The sequence below is a fragment of the Magallana gigas genome, chromosome 5, assembly GCF_963853765.1.
Source record: "Magallana gigas chromosome 5, xbMagGiga1.1, whole genome shotgun sequence".
In the NCBI taxonomy this organism is placed as follows: Eukaryota; Metazoa; Mollusca; class Bivalvia; order Ostreida; family Ostreidae; genus Magallana; species Magallana gigas.
The window spans coordinates 35,050,073-35,067,439 of NC_088857.1; the positions used below are offsets into that span (position 1 = coordinate 35,050,073).

Genomic DNA, 17,367 nt, shown 5'->3' on the forward strand with positions numbered 1-17,367 from the left:
AGTCTGGTCATTTTCAGCACAGGAAATCGCAAACCTATCACTTATTTTAAGAGAAAAAAATACGTCAAACCTTACATAAATAATTTAAAAAAAACTAGTTTTATGTAAGGTATGTGAAATGTATTTTTCATACCTGATATAAACAAACAAACAAACTATAAAAACATACTTTCGTACAATTAATCTCGCAGATATTTTCTTTCTAAATATAACTCAAACCCTATCACAGTTAGGCGGTGAATTCTTTCTGCAATTGCAATAGCTGAAGTAATTTATGATTGAATTTCGTTCAATGCAACCTTATATAGGATACATTAAATCTGGCAATAGCGAGTGAATAAGACGGTTGTTTGACCAGCTATTACAGTTACTGTGTATCCGAAATATAAAAAAAATCAAATTATTTAAGATTTAAAGATACATGGAAACGGTTCTCCTAACCCCTGATTTAGGTTTGATGAATTGAATAGATATTTTGTGTGTGTTTGTGTTTGGTTTATTCCTACCCCTTTCAACTTTCAAAAAACGATGATGCGTGTCTATCATCATTATAACGTGCCCTCTCTGAATGGCGTCCTGAAATCGATGCAATCTTACATTCTTCGAGTTGAAAATCTTAAAACAATTATTCTTGAAAGTTTGCAACACACAATGCAAATTTTCTATAACAAACGTAATTACAGTGTAAATGAACGAATTTTAAATAACAGGATTCGAGTAGTTGGATGTTTTGGCGAACTTGGACATTATCTACAAGACACCTATCGTGGCGATCAGTTATATTCCTCTGTGACCGAGAATGCGGTGTCTTTCAAGAGGACACGACCTACCGAAAACAATACATGTTTTTAACATCTTGATACAGGACACATTTAAAATGATCGTTATTTTTCTGATTTTTAAAGGCCGACACAAAGTCGTTGAATATAAACTACGGAAACTTATTAAGGTCTAGTAAAACAAAATTAAAGGTTGCTTGTCGTAGTTGCTTTTTGTAAAGGAATGAGTGACTGATCATAGAGCAGTCTGCAAGTTTGTACTAAGGATGCAAAATAAGGAACAACAACAAAGAACCCCAAAAAATACAAAATGCATTCTCCCCAGACAAAAAATTTGCGTGCAATGAAAATGGGTTAAATTAACTTAGATTTCAAAATTGACTTGCAAGCGATGAACAGACTGCAGAATTGCATGAACTATTTTACATGAACTATTTACCCGAAGAAACCTCCGTAGTAGCTTGCTTTTTTTACAGGTATTTTAATCATGTTCAAATAAATGGATGGGTTCTTTATGGACGTGAAACCAAATATTATCTTTGATTACATTTATACACAAACGTTCACGTGAAAGATGTGTATTCACCGTACCATGATCATTTTTGATTGACCACAGAAGGATCGCAAGGAAGAGAAGGAAGTCGCAAAACCGCTCTTTTATTCAATTTTGTATTACGTGGAATCATCAATTGATCGTATATACTAAGAAAAGGAAAATCAAGGATCTAGGTATAATCAGTTTATAACATCGTCTAGTCTGAATTTAAGGAGGACATCATGGCCATCTCCAAGGAACCTCTTTTTACCAAAACGACAACTACCATCTTCATCTGTACAATGATAATTCGGGTAAGACTACCAAGCAACGAATTTTGATTCTCCATTCCTGATTGATATGCATTCGGTTTTACTTAAATATTTTTGATTGGATTATACTTTAGAATTAAATGTACTTAATACATCAGCAACGAACTTACCGAATTCAACTCTGAAAACTATAGTCATTTAGTCTTTAGTTAATATGCAAGGACCACTGCAGAACTCCGTTTACTAATATTTTCAATGCAAAAGTAAAAGTATTGGTTCACTTTATATAAAAATAAAATAAAATAAAGAAATCAGCGTTCTCTTTGACGACGAAAGGAAAAATATTTGGTATCAAGGTGTAGGGCGCGTGGCTGGCTACTAGTATACATGAATAGCAAAATTATTAATAACATCCACCAAAGAGTAAAACAAACATTTACTTATACATGTACCATTATTACATATGATGATGATGATGATGATGATGATGATGATGATGATGTACTTCTTTTCTAAAGGCACTGACAATTGGATATGTTATTGGCGGTTTCGTGATGAGGTTTGAACTTTTTTACTTGGAAAAAGATATTGTGAAAATACTGGATTACATGCCCCTTGGACTGCTGCCGTTGGGATCGACATTGATGTTTCTGGTCTACTCACTGATGCCGTTTCTGATTCTGTATGCCATTGTTGGGGGAGTTGGTTTGATAATCATAGTCCGGAGATCAAAGTGGTTGCTTCTAGCGGTAAGATTTTGATCATGCAAAGAAAATGCTCCGATTTTTAAATAATGACCACAAACCACTTCATATTTTTAAATCTTTTTTTGTGTTACAAGCATACTTTCAAATTGTAAAAAATGCGTGTTTAAGGTCAAGATCTAGTAAATAAAAGGAGCCTAAAGATTTCTAAACACTGAGATATTAATTCTTTCAATGATTCTTCATAACAGTTAAGTCTGGATTTATATGTTGGACCGAGGCTTGATTTAAGATAACACAATGAGAAGTTGTGTTATTAAATGTCATTTTTTAAAGGAAAACGTGTATGAAGGAAACCAGATACACATTTTGGAATTGTTTCCTATTTTAACAAATTGAATACACCCATAATTCCAACAATCTCTCAAACGGAATATAAAATGTTCTCTATCTCTCCTTTGAAATAATATTAAATTGAACAAAGGAACGGGCGTACTTTTTTGTTGGATTTCCAGTCGAATGTCCAAAATATGTTTCCCTTTCTGTATATTTCTCTTATTGTTATAAAGAACGGGAAAAAGAATATTAAGATCAAATCAATTATGACGCCATAATAGGTCTAGCACTAAAAGATTCTCTGGAATCATTCACTAGATCTTAACCTCTGTTGTGCTCGGAACTTCATACACTAGTAGTATTGTTATTACTTTTTTACACCAATGTATATAAACTTTCACGTTTCACATTTAATCATATCACATTCAGAAATTTAGTTTGGTCGTAAATTCAAAATGTTATAATACTTTTACGTTTTCTTATTTGAAAAAAAAAAAACCCAAATAGCATGCCATTGGACACTCAGCTTTGATGATCATCGAAACAGTGTATCTCTCTTTAATATCGTGGATAGTACATGAGGTAAAGTCATATGATGTTTTATTTAAAATTTCAAGGTATGTAATTGTTTAGATATAACATGCAGTTAATGGAATTTGATATATTTTTGTCACGTTCATTTAGGGTATGAAAACTTGTTAAAAAACAAGTGGCATATACTTAATTACAGAATTTATTAACTTCTCTCGTCTGAAGGGTATATTACCTAGAAATATAATCACAGTTGTTATATAAATCTTCTATCATTAGATGATTATAATAATTTTGATGTTTAAATAATGATCACTGTAATTAATAAAAATTTAATCAGAGTGCAGACAACTCAACTATGACTAAAGGCTTCGAAACAGCACACGAATTTGCTTTTGAAAACGAGTGGAGAACTTTATTTGAAAAGGTAAAAAATCCAGTGAATAAATAGAGTTGTCAGCTTTCATATTCCCGTTCACATTGTTGACTAAATATCCACCAATCGTATTTTTATTATTTTCATAGCTAAGTTGCTGTGGTGTCTCTGGAAAACTACCAGAGACCAGCACTGTGTATTGGAACTTACAGAACGGCCCCTACGGATGCTTCTACAATACTGGATGTTTAGACAAGATCAAGCATTTTACTTCAACCTATGGCGGCTACTACGTAGCTGTCATTTCTATCAACATCGTCACCAGTGTTTGTACAATTTCTACCTTGGGTGTTTGGCTTATATTAATTCATTTTGCTTAAAACTAATTTTACAAACTTTAAGACTTTTGTAATTTTACAATCTTTTTGAATATAATATTTGTCTTATACTAAACCTTTGGCAATTTTGTCTGATAGGTCGTTTGTCTAGCGATCACTGAGTACTTCTTTAGAGTTGCAGAACTCAAGCACAGTAAAGAAGAAAATCACAACGAATTGTACAAATGTAGAAATGGAATCCTTGGAGAGTTATATAAAAAATCGTCAACTATTTGGAAAAGGTAAATACATTTACTTAACTTACTTTTCAAGAATATTACGCATTGTACTATCAATTAAATAAAAAAAAAACACAAGTCAGCAATATAAAGTAAAAGTTAATTGATAAATGCCAAAAATTGTATCATTTCCTAAAGTATTGAAAATTTTTCATTTGAAGTAATTGTTCTTCATTGCTACTAACAAACTGACCACAGTGGTTTGGTAACTATTCTCTTTCGTTTCTGACCCGGTATAACACCTTTGTCCCGCACAATTTAGCTATCATTTTCATAGAAAAGATTAATATTCCTTGCTGATTACAAAAAAGTAAGTGAAAAAGAATGTTTATTAGTCAATGGCTTTTTTTTCAAAAAGCAACATGAACGTTAAATATTTTTATTAAATTTCATGCTTATTGTTAGGCCATACTTAATCATCGAATTGTATACGGAATTTTCCGTTTTCCACCATTACGACAAAACACACAGCAGGTGTGACCGGTAAGCAGAGCATGGCACCTGATCTTCCCTCTTTTTGTAGAGGTCTATCTTTGCTCTGCTCTGATTTGTATTTTTCATGTGGACTTTTGATTTTGAACACCATTCGTTATCGCAACATTTCATGCTTAAATTAAGCTTCAGTCATCTTGGCTCTTTATACTAAATGTTTTGAGTTTCCAACTCAAAACATTTTATATTTTCAATTTTTTTTTATAAACTTAAATATTGGAATATCCTATTAATAAGTATTATAGTTATTTGATAACAACCAGCTTTAATAATGAAATTGCCCTCCTAACATGAGATACATGTATTTTACTTTGCAATGTACACCTGTTTAAGATGATAACCATACCCTGAAGAAGAGGTTCAGAGTCATAGTTAAAATTTTCAAAAAAAAATTAAATTTATGTTTGAAATTCGAAGAAAGAGGTCTTTATTATTTTTATTTTTTTTTACCAATATTTAGGTTCCGAGAGTGTGAATTTAAAAAAATATATATACATGTATTGTTGAAAATTGCAAAGTTTATATTGGAAATTCCAAAATAAAAGTATTTTATATAATAAATTGTTTAATTTGTTTTAGAAATAAACTTGTGTGGTTCTCAACCCTTTTAAAGTCAATCGATTTGGTAAGCAGATTAGATTGATTTTCATGAAGTAAATACCATCTTGAAATAAAAATACATATTTTGATCGACTAATGCTAGAATATACAATGTACATATCATTAAAGTAATCTTTTATCTAGGTCTATGAAGTTTCACTGGCGGTATCTGTTTTAATTTTGTCCCATAGCTGGTTGAGGGACTACTATCTACAGGATGTGATTTACAATCTGTGGAAGGACGGCCTATCAATGGGATATTTAGAACACGTTCTCACCCATACATTTCTATGTGTTTTAGCAGTTTCAATGGGTCTGAAATTTCTAAATTTTGCAGCAGTTAACCGTAAAAGTGGAATCTTGATGATAGCGGTATATATGATACTCACTCATGTTGTTCAGTTTTTATCAATTAAAGCAACAGATAAAATGTTGAATTTATACTAGTCATGCATAAACAGTAAAATATGAATTTAATGATCGCACAATGATTTAGCAGCATTATTTTATTTGATTTAATTTTTAATTACTGTTTTGTATGTATTATTCCGCATTATGTTTTTTCTTCAAATTATTTATTCATTTGTCATTTGATTTTCAGTACATAATAGCAGAGTTTTTCTTGCTGTTGGTTGAAATCATCATTTTCATATTTTTCACCTTTTTAATAAGAATGGTAAGAGTGTAAGATTGTACAAACTTTCACAATATCCCGATGAAGATTTATCAAATGTATTATTTTTGCATCGACTTTCTTTAATATTTTTTTCTCTTCAGCTTTATTGCTGTATAACGGGAAAGGAAAGCTATTACTGTCATTTTTCTAATACCGACAGCGCTGATAAGGTACCTTATACATATTCTATATACGTATAATTATATAGATATTTTCAAAATGGTGTATACCGTGTCAAACGTCTGCCTAACAGAAGTCTAAAAGTACGGAATTAGTATAATATGATTTGATTGAAGGAATGGGCAATGCCAATTATCAAAAAAGTTGTTTACTCATTGAAAAAAGGGAAGATTCCTACGCACTTTTAACATTTTTATCAAAGTGCATTGATGTTTCCCTATCTATAAGCTAATGAGAGTCTACAAAATACGTAACCACACGAAGCATTGAACCAGGACTGTATTTGAAGTTCAAAAGAATATAGATCTAACGTTCTTTTCTCTTTTTCAACTGTTCGAATTCCTCTAATTACCTATGAAATATATTTGAAACTACATATCTAGTGTTTATATGAGGAACACCACCGTTTAGTTGCAGCGTTTTTTGCACTATTAGTATTGGACAATTTTGTTTTCTTCTATTATACGTTTAGTTGTGCAACAACACCCAAGGAATTTGGCTTAGAGCAGCTCGAAACATCTGGTTGGCATTTGGATTTTTTCTCCTCCATTTAGCAATAAAGGTACAAATATATTTAGGATACTTTTACACTGTCAACCCGCCATCCTACAATTGTTATCTGGAGTCGAAACTACTTTATTAAATTGTTCATCATATTTAAAAGGTTGTATTAAATTTAAGTAGACAAATCTTTTTAACGATGAGTACAAGCAATACAGTTTTATTACCTTATTGGAAAGTGATCGTTAGTACGGCCAAAATTCCCATATCATAAAAAGGTAATGTAAGAAATAAAAACAAAAATTTTTTTTAAGATGAATCAGGATTTCGCTACTTCTACTGAACTACTGAAGCATGTTTTCTCAGAAATCACTGGTCGTTACGCAATGTTCAAAACATGGTCATTAGTGCACACGAATATTTACTCACTACATGTACACCGAACCTTTATTTTTAAAAAATCCTAAAACGTTTTATTTCAAGAACAGACAACTTATTTTGTTGGGTTTTTATATTTTATTAAGAAGTGTATAATAGAATGAAACTGCTTCTCTCTAATATCATTATTTATTTATTTATTTATTCAACGTTTTATCAAATGTTCACTAAATGGGTCAGGGTATACTGAGTATGTATCAAACAGAGTGTTACATGCATATGTATGTTTGGAAGGGTCCCAATTTACTGTGAACTTATTATTGTTAGTGAGGGACAAATGCCTGACCGCGAATTTACATCTTTACGAACTTATCTACAAGCAACTGATTGATATCTATGAAAATTGTCCCGATGCTGCTAACAAAGAAATTATTATGTCTCCAGCACACTTCGATAATTTTGGCTACCAACGAGCATTAACTCTCACGAATAAATATGATTTCACAGTTATCAATTTAAAGTTGAACGTTTACTCTTGCAAATCCGAGAGGGTAGGATCAGCTCATTCTCCAGTCACTTACATAGCTCTTGTACACGCGAACGTTTTAATATCAACATGGTGCGTCTTTTTTCTTATTCAAACATTGTGCATTGTTATTAAGACTGTATTTTCCAACTGACAAAGAATATCAACAGCATTGACTGTGCTTCAAAATTGACTGTTGAAATGTAAACGGATGTAAATTGCTTTTGTTTTTTTTACCATAAAAATTCAAAATTCAGAACTATCATTTACAGATATCACATTTAGCAATGGCTGATAGATTATTCAAATCTATCAATACAGGGAAAGAAAAACAGACTGTAGGATTTCTACATTTTTTACTTCTAAAAATAAAAAGGTAACGTATCAGAATATTAAAAAAACATCTAGTAAAGTGTTTCATAAATTATGTTGCCTATCAACAATATGAAGTAATGAAATAATAATGAAAAAGTTTATAAAGATGCTTTACCAGGTTTTAAATGACTATTGTACATTTTTTTTTGTTAGGAAACCACTTGTTGCTGCCAATATAGGAGTAGGAGTTTTCACAATGGTAACCAATAATACTGAATGAGTCCTAATAGAAAAAAAACATTAAAGAAAAATGTCTTTTTAACACTCCATTTGAATAAATTCATATTAATGATTATCATATCCTTGAGTATTGACACGCAATTTGTTTTGGATAAAGGTATTCAGTACAGTTTTCCTTTGTGGACTTCTTGTGGTAAGGTATGACCTGAACGCGTATACCAGGATATCAAGCACGTTACATGGGATATCAGACAGCTTGGGAAACATAGGAGATATCAGGGACACCTCATACATTTTAATGATAGTCACCCTAATTCTTACAACACTGCTGCAGATCGTCTTATTTGTTGGAGTTTATTTTGAAAAACATTATCTTCTGACAAGTGTGAGTTGAATAATAAATGATTGAAATATAAAACCCTAAATATATAAATTAATAATTACTGTAGATTCCGAATTATATACGATGAATTGATATCCGCGTAATATCGCGAGAAGCACCCCTCGTGGATTTTAAAATCTTACTTTTATTTTCTGAGAGTTGAGAACAATAAGGAACTGGGATAAAAGTTCCGTATTCGCGATTTTATATCTTTAAGTTTTTGTACAAAACAGAAGGATTGCAGAATTAAGTACTCGCGTAAAATAAGGAATCTAGAGTAAGTAAATCTTTATATATATATATATATATATATATATATATATATATATATATATATATATATATATATATATATATATATACTGCTTTGATAAAAAAGCATTGATGGATATTAGTATCGATTAATCAATTATTACTTTTTTTTAGAGTTTTGGATTTCAGATATTCCTACTACTGCCGCACATTATATCTCTGTTTATGATTGTGGTTCCTCTAAAGATGGTAAGTAAATTATCTTCAGTTTAACACTGTATATATATTTCAAAACCAAAGCAATCATAGATAACAATAAAAGCTGTTTTGGTAATTAAAAGCCAAAACAATTGAAAAAGGAATAAGATTAGAATATTAAAGACAATGACAACATGTATAAAGGTTGTTTTATAGATTAACTACTCCCGGTTTCATTCTAACGTCTATACCGCTTAGTTTTGCCTCATTTGGCTTCACTAATTTTTATCAACCATTTTAATACTACAAAGCGTGCTTACTTATAAAATAACTTGCCAAATCAATTTCAGGATTTACATGACGGAACCACATGGTTTGACTTATTAAACTTGTAAGTTTTATGACGATGAAATAATATCAATTGTTTCGTAGATCTATTGCTGCATCGAGGGTGTCGGACAGTGCAATTTTTCCTCCGATAAAGATGACTTAAACTTTGTGAGTAGAATTTATTGGATCTCTATTAGAGCAGAACAGTATCATTATTTATATTCAACTTTCCCGTTCTGTTTCAAGCTCTGCAGTGGCCAGACTGATCTTTGGATTAGTACTGCGAGGGAAATTTGGTTATTTTGGTCATTTACACTGGCATCCCTCTCACTGCAGGTAATAAAAATATATCTTAATTATCTTCTTACTGTAAAGTATTCTTTAAAATGACAATATTATTAAGATATCTAAATAGTTCATGACATTTAGTTTTTTTGACATGAATTTAAATCAAATTAAAGAACAGATATTTTTGCAACAACAAATATTTATGAGAGGTAGGTGATTGCATCTTACGCAGATATTAATGTACATATGTATGTACTTTCTTTTAATTATCATAGCATATATTCAAATGATTAGAGTAAATAAGTTTTAAAGTTTTGATTTTGACAATTGTTTTGCGATTTTTTTTCTCTCCAGTTTTTCTCTATGGCTCTTTGTTGGAAATTGCACCGGAAATTGTTTTCAGAAACAATATGTATGCGGCATTTTAAGCGGATATATATCGGGTATATTATCAGATCATTTTATTTAAGAATACCAACCCGAAGAAAACATTTGACGCAAGACTAAATGTTCGCAGTTACTTGACATTATGCCAATCTCTGTTTAAAAATCTTTGGAATTTGCTCAAATTTAAAATTAAACAAATGGGGTTTTATGTCTTTAATAAAGTGTTATTGCCATATTATCTTGTTAAAAAGATAAAGGTAGATCCGATCGGCGATTTGTTTACCATCAAACCTCCTTATGTCTGATTTAACAGTATGAACCTATATATTACCGATTCTATTTTATTTTTCAGGGTTATCAGCAACCCAAAAATTTTCATTGAATCTCTGACAGTATTTACACTGGTATGGGCATATATATATATATATATATATATATATATATATATATATATATATATATATATATATATAATTTTCACAATATTTTATGAACTAGCCAAATATTTATTGTTATTAAATGTAATGTGAATTATAGACAAATAAAATATCAGAGTAAATAATAAAATATTAGATAAATCATAAAAATGTCTGGATGGATAATGTTTCTACAGTGAAATGGACAGATTGCTTGCTATCATCAAACTGCAATTTAATGCTAAACACTTCTTTTTTTAACGCAGGTTTTTGAGATTGCAATTGGAATAGCAACATACGCATATTTCTTTGAGAAAATTTACCCAGCATACCTTCAGCAGTTTTTAGGGAGGTTTACATATCATGGCTTGAATATGCAATACCTCATGAATGGATTGACGTATACTCTAATGGCCATTATTCCCATTTCCATCATTCTCCGTCCACTGCTTCTGTGGTTAATACTCTTAATTGGCAAACTCCAAGCTTCGTTTCTTGTAAGTAATGTAATATAGACAAGCTATTGTTTTTAATAACCATTGTTTAGAGTTTGCTATAATATTTTTGTCCGATCTTAAATGGATTTATTAAAAGACACACAAAATGAGGATATTTGGATAATATATTTAGCTTTGAATTATCTAAATTTTCAGCGTTTTTTAAGCGATTGGACATATCACTGGATTGAATTCGTCAATATATTTGCTAATTATGCTGGTTTTACTTTCTATTTATTTTAAAAATTCTGTTTTAGTTTGTTGTCAGTTACCTTGCATTTATAGTTGGAGAATTGGCAATGTTAATACTGTCATCGTTTCTGTTGAACTTGGTAAGTTGTAAAATTTGTTAAAAACTTCATATACATGTATACTGTTATTATTTACATTTGAAGAAACGTTTTATTAATACATATCTTTATTGTAAAGACATACACCTGCGTTCAACGTGAATCGTCATATTACACCGAAGATATTGTTAAATGGAAACAGGTAGATGAATGTATAAAAACAAAAGAAACCCATGAGTTCGTATCTGAAATTAATTCCAATTTTTTTTACCCGTTTTATTTATTTAGTACTTTTTATGTACCATTGATCGTATTTCTGTTGTTTAGTTCTGTGATAGTTGTAAAGGAGATGTGCACAGCATGGAGACAATCAAGATGACTTTTCTTACCATTCACCTTATCTTAAATGTAAGAGCATGAAAACAAACATTTTGAAATTTTGAAAAGGTAATATATTCTTTTTCAATGAGACGGTGCTTATGTTTTCTCAAATATTACGAACTATTACTTTGTTCTCATAGACAATATACGTCATCCTCGTAGACCGAGTTTATCCTATACTAATGAAAGACGAGGAAAACAAAGGAGTCCTAAAGATTCTGTGAGTTATGTCCCGTTTGCAAAGTCATTTTATCTAAGCACTTAACTTTTTTTTTTTGTGAAAATGTGCATACAAAATCCTCTTCATATGAATTTTAATATAGGAAAGCAAAAATCTCTGAAGTAAAAGTTCAAAGTTCGTTCAAAGCTGTGCAATGGCTTGGTATCGTAAGTATAAAACAGAGCTTGCAAGTACGTTGCAAATTCGTTAGTCAATAAAAAAAATCCGTTTTTTTTTTCATATCCTTTTTTTCTTTACAGGTTGTTGACGCGTCCTACTGCATTGCAGTATACACCCTCTACTTTGTAAACTTTTATCCATTCGATCAATTTGTGCAGCAGGATTTGAATGCTTTTGGAAAACATCGCTATGACATGCAAGACCTTCTTAATGCTCTTACCTACACATTGATGTCGCTGATACCCCTCACATTATTCTCCAGGGTTGCTGTCATATATTTTGGATTACATACACGCTCATTTTTTATTTATATTGTAAGTTGTGTTTGGAGTATTAAAGCGAGATTATGTTAATTTTAAATAAAAAAAAGTTATATCAAAATAAGATTCAGACGTTGTAAAATGACAGTTTTATCCCGATGTAGATGGTATTAACATGCCTAATAATAATTTATTTTAGATGATTACCATATTGTTTGTTCTTCTGGGAGGATATCTTGTTTTGATAACACAGTCTTCATATTTGTTGGATTTGGTAAATAAACACTGTATTGTGAGAAAAAGAGGTTTTGAAATTGAGCGTAATTCTCCCATAAATAATGTTAATAACTAATCATCGAGTACTTTATTTATAGCTGACGATGTGTTTCTTTTATTTTAGGCTTACAATTGCTACGACAGATTCTTTTCACATTATAGTTCGACGAAATTTTCATCGGTAATGTATTGTATGATTCTCACTTACCATGGAATTGCTGGTCTCCCAGCCTTTCAAATAACAATAGTTTTGTTACATGTGATTATAGGCAAAATGTTCTCACCATCACGTTTTTTGATAGCATAAGCAAACACCAGTATTACATGTTATGTGGAACTTTGCATTTGTTTTATAATTTCTTCTAAAGATAGCGTGTCAATTAAATTTAAGGAGACTAATGTATTTTTGATGTTTCTTCAACATCTGCTTTTAAAGGTCATATGAAACGATATCCTGACCATATTGAGTTATATACGGGAATGAGTTCATAAGTACAATAATCAACCACGACAGTATTTTTTCTCTCAAGAAATGAAATCGTGTGCGTTTATATTTGATAGCGTGTACATATTCAGTATCAAGACTGCACGGAAAATGAATGATTTTTTTCATAGATCCACATGCAAGTATAATATAATTTTAATATATGTATGTATATATGTTTTAATTTCGATCTTTTTAATGAAATTGACAAATTCAAAAATAATTGTTTTTTCTTATTTGCACGTTCATGCAATTCAATTAGATTTTTTTTCCCTAAACAACTTATAGGCCTCGTGGTGCCTCATTCGCTTCACAATTAAATTGTTTGTTTCGCTTTAAAATTCACAAATATGTTACAATTTAATTATTTTAGTCTAAGAGAAATTTCTTCAAATGTTTTCTTTTTGAAACGTGTACTTATATGTGCGGTGTTTTGATTTTACAACGTGTATGTCGGTGTTTACTCACAGATCCCTTCTATCTCACTTTCTTCCGCAATTTTTTCTTTCGTTTTTTTATCATTATTGATGCTTGCTCTTAATAAAATCTGTTGATTATCTTCACATTCGTTCACAACTATTTCTATCAAACAACCGATTTATTTTACTGATACATTTCTAAATCTTCAAATGCCATATTTCCGCGATCTAATTTAATAAAACATTAATACACGTGTACACAGTATTTTCTAAAGATATTGCTACATGTATATACCAATAAGTCAGAAATTTATATTATTTCAAAATAAAATTTAAGAATAATTTTGCGGCATTTTACAGCAGCTCTTAAATACAAACTATGTACACAATGCCTCAAACGTTTTCATTGGCCTGCCTTATACTTTTTTATGTGACAAAATAAATCAAATCAATTAAAATTCTTTAATTCCCTTTAAATGTAGCTCAATCATTATACGTACCGAAGAAGAAAATGATGTTTCTATTTCAAAAGGATAAAGATAATTCATTAATCAGCTGTTTATGTTGGAGCATTTCTTTCGTTAAATTTCCACTGCAGTACGGGATCTTCATCATGATTTTACTCTAGTGAGAAGCTGCTATTAGAATTATTCATTAACAACCAATTAAAACTAAGTCATCTGTAGGCTACTACGATATCAAATGATCTCATTTGAAAAGAAAGACACGTTCAATAACTAAAATGTAATCGACAAACTACTGTAAAATTACACTAGTTTTGATGCATTGTGTACATCGGTGGGTCTGCGTGACGTCATAAATCCACAAAATCAAGAACGATAAGCGGGGAAGAATTTTTTCAGGTGCTCAGTTTTCACGGTTAATTCTCAGTAATGCAAAGGCAATAAAATCTTACATCACGTATTTTAACATTTGTTTATATCAAGCTTTATATTTATGAAAGAAAATCATAGTGTTAAAAATCGTTTCATATGACATTTAAAATTTTTAATTCCTATTGAGTTACAATGGCTTTGTAATATATGAATTTCGGCAAAATTTAATCACCATCACATAATTAGATAACATAAACAACATAGCAAATTACAATATTGCATGTAATGTGGCACCAATAATTTGTTATGTAATTTGTTCTAAAGCTAAAGTATCAATTATTATGAAGACACTCAGAAGCGCAACAAACTATGCGGCAAAAGTTCTGTTAAAATATATAACAAAATCAGAACATAAAAACAAAAAAACCATTACTTGTTCGTCTCCAACCTGAAGAGAACTAATTGCAATAAAACGTCTGAATATTTTATTTCAGTTTTGTGATACAAATGTGGGTTATGTCTTCGATATTGCTGCTGTTTACGTTTCATATTTAGTTCTACAAATTATAATAAGTGTAAGTATATCTGTGAGTTTATCATTCTCAATAATAATTGATTTTCCTTCATGTAATAGATGAAAACGGTCTGACAGCTTGATGTGAAAAAATTTATTTAATATTACAGGTTTTAAGTATCATTATGCTTGATCGATTGTACTCGTATCTTGGAGATATATCGGTATCTAACGGAGCGTTTCGTTCTGCATTTGGACGTCTGTACAGCAGTCTGTGAGTCGGCGATTTATTGTGTTTGAATCAAATAATTTACCTTTTGTTTACCATTCCATGATCATTATTACGGTATTATTTACTTTTGCAGTGGTAGGATTTTTCTCAAACACATTTATTGCTTTGCTTTTCAGAAAGTCTTCGAAGATGAATACTGTATTCTTTGTAATTTTATGTTTAATGCTAGTAAGTATGAAACCTTAACAAAATTAAAGATTGGCTAACTATAACCACATCAAGATGAAGCTTAAAGTATTTTTGAACATCAAGATAAAGCTTGAAGTATTTTTGAAAATAATCATGTTATGGAATCTCTGTAGCGTTTTGTTCTTTTTTTTCTACATAGATCATACGTCTTCTGTTCTGGATAGGTTTAATATTGATGGGCCTGAGCCCTGGATACATACATACGGATCTCATTGACACATTACATTCAATGCATATTGGAAATTTGAATTACGGTACAATGTCAATGGGTCTTATGTACTCTCATATGGCCTTAGTACCAGTGGATATTGCTTGTCATGGTCTTGAATTGCTTGCAGTGATAAAAATGAACAAAACCCTCCTAATCATGGTAAGAGTTTATTTTTTTCCGTTCATAGAAATTAAAAAATAAAACAATTTTTGTTTGCCATATGAAATTCTAATGTATGTAAATTGTAAAATTGTAATTTACAGAGCATCGTAATGCGAATAATCTGGATAGCATCGGATGTCACCACGTTGTCTTTTTCATCAACAATTCTTCATTTGGTACGTTTGCCTGTTTTCATTCAAAATGAAAAAGCGTCAGATCTATAGATTACATAAATTAGCTACTCATTCTTTGTCTATTAACAGGGTTATTGCTTATGTGGACCAGGTCCGGTCTGTTTATCTTCACTTTACTATAGTTTTAAACAAGAGGTATGTGATAACAAAAAACTAGTTCGATTATTCATTACCTAATTGAATACTTTGAAAATTTTAAAATTATTTTAAATTAAGAAAAATATGATCTTAGCCTTTTCCTGTTCAAAGTCATTCACTGAAGTATGGTATATTCCTTAAATGAAAGTACAGCTTAAAAGTGTATTTTCTTTAGGTATGCCGGAATTCATACTTGCTGTTTCACGCTTCAGGAACTTTGGTGGCTTATCTTGTAGTGAATGTTTGTTCTCATGTGAGTATGCATTAGTTATTTTACATGCAGTTAAAACACCAGAGTTACTTAGAGTGACCACTTAATCATTGTCACGAATTGAATTTGATTTAAACTTCTCAGAAACTAAATTAACTGATCTCAACTGAAACAGCCCTGACACAAGTACCCAAATCTCTATTTACAATGGCTCCTTTAAAATGTAACACGAGCTATGAAGCTTAAAATCCTGTTAACTTAAAATCAATTTTTTTATTAGCTGTCTGCCTTCATCGATTAGCATAGAAATCAAAGAGCTTATCTAAAATTGACTATATCTTTTTTTTAATATTGAACCCTGAACGTATTCGGAAGTCGACAACCAAGACACCCTTTTAAGAGAATAGGTTTCTGAGGCTATGTAGTCAGCAATAGCACACATACATGTACTATGAATAAGCTAAATAAGTTTATTTTTCTCAGCTGATTCCACCAAAACAGATTTCCTGTACTTGGTTTGGCTAGCCATAGTTAAAAGACACTGTGATAAATTCGTCATTCCGTTTTATGCCCTTTACCTTTAGATATCGTTTTTGAATATCAAGGTCCATTTCGTTTTGTATCCTAAGATTGAATCCAAAGCATTATAAAGCACAATAAAAGAGATCCACTTTTTGAGCCTTTATTTACAAGAAATATTTTGCATACCACTAGACTGAGAGGTCAGTTATATACGCACGTTTTTTATTTTATATAAAGAAACGTTTTGCGTGACAATGTGCATCGACTTATGACTTTTATATTATATCGAATTAATCTACTAGGATAGTTATTTTCTTCAGATTTTTGAATTGACTGTATGCTCTATTTTGAGCAAAAAGACATCAACGAAAATTAGTCCAACCGAAAAGGAGGTGAATGGTACAAGAGACCAGGAGGAAGCTCTGGAAATAGGCAGTTTTGATGATGATTTATAAATGACGACTACAATGATTAGCAATTATTTATTTACAATCGAGTTAAAAGGTGTCATTTTTTAAATTGTACATTTGATTTCTTTGTATTTGTTTTAAAATTGAATAAAGTAATATAGATGTGTTTAACTTTGCTTAGTCGTTAGATTCAAACTGTACTTTTTTTTAGTGAAGAAGTATATAAATATGTTTCTGTTACATACAACGAACAAATGTGCATGGATACGTATTTTGAAGAATATTTTTTTTTTGATATAACAATATGATAATTTAAGACATTTTCTCCTTTCAGCTTACCCATGATTATCTAATTTGGGTTCTTTAGGTCA

The 17,367-nt window shown here is 30.6% G+C and overlaps 1 protein-coding gene across 4 annotated transcripts; it reads left to right on the forward strand.

The window, feature by feature from the left end:
- Positions 1-1,205: 1,205 nt before the first annotated feature.
- LOC105327254 (uncharacterized) lies at positions 1,206-17,078 on the forward strand. 4 transcript variants are annotated; one of them, XM_034452015.2, is made up of 36 exons: positions 1,215-1,628; positions 2,105-2,335; positions 3,134-3,208; positions 3,498-3,584; positions 3,683-3,859; positions 4,010-4,152; positions 5,221-5,266; positions 5,386-5,613; positions 5,843-5,917; positions 6,019-6,087; positions 6,570-6,659; positions 7,775-7,878; positions 8,031-8,076; positions 8,215-8,442; positions 8,866-8,940; positions 9,322-9,387; positions 9,466-9,555; positions 9,862-9,950; positions 10,247-10,298; positions 10,577-10,807; positions 11,065-11,139; positions 11,237-11,299; positions 11,425-11,505; positions 11,619-11,698; positions 11,802-11,865; positions 11,959-12,192; positions 12,338-12,412; positions 12,539-12,595; positions 14,648-14,728; positions 14,838-14,941; positions 15,076-15,127; positions 15,288-15,518; positions 15,623-15,697; positions 15,785-15,850; positions 16,029-16,106; positions 16,907-17,077. In XM_034452015.2, the coding sequence occupies exons 1-36, from the start codon at positions 1,557-1,559 to the stop codon at positions 17,039-17,041; spliced, it is 3,825 nt and encodes a 1,274-aa protein (XP_034307906.2). In that variant the 5' UTR covers positions 1,215-1,556; the 3' UTR covers positions 17,042-17,077. The 4 variants fall into 4 exon arrangements, with proteins under 4 accessions (XP_065940856.1, XP_065940854.1, XP_034307906.2 ...); XM_066084782.1 differs by lacking the exon at positions 11,237-11,299 and having other exon boundaries at positions 1,212-1,628; positions 16,907-17,078; XM_066084783.1 differs by lacking the exon at positions 12,338-12,412.
- Positions 17,079-17,367: the final 289 nt, after the last annotated feature.

Coding starts and splice junctions, on each gene's coding strand:
- LOC105327254 (XM_034452015.2), top strand. CDS start 1,557: ATGGCCATCTCCAAGGAACCTCTTTTTACCAAAACGACAACTACCATC. Junction 3,209..3,497: donor TATCGTGGATAGTACATGAG/GTAAAGTCATAT, acceptor AAATTTAATCAG/AGTGCAGACAACTCAACTAT. Junction 5,267..5,385: donor TTTTAAAGTCAATCGATTTG/GTAAGCAGATTA, acceptor TCTTTTATCTAG/GTCTATGAAGTTTCACTGGC.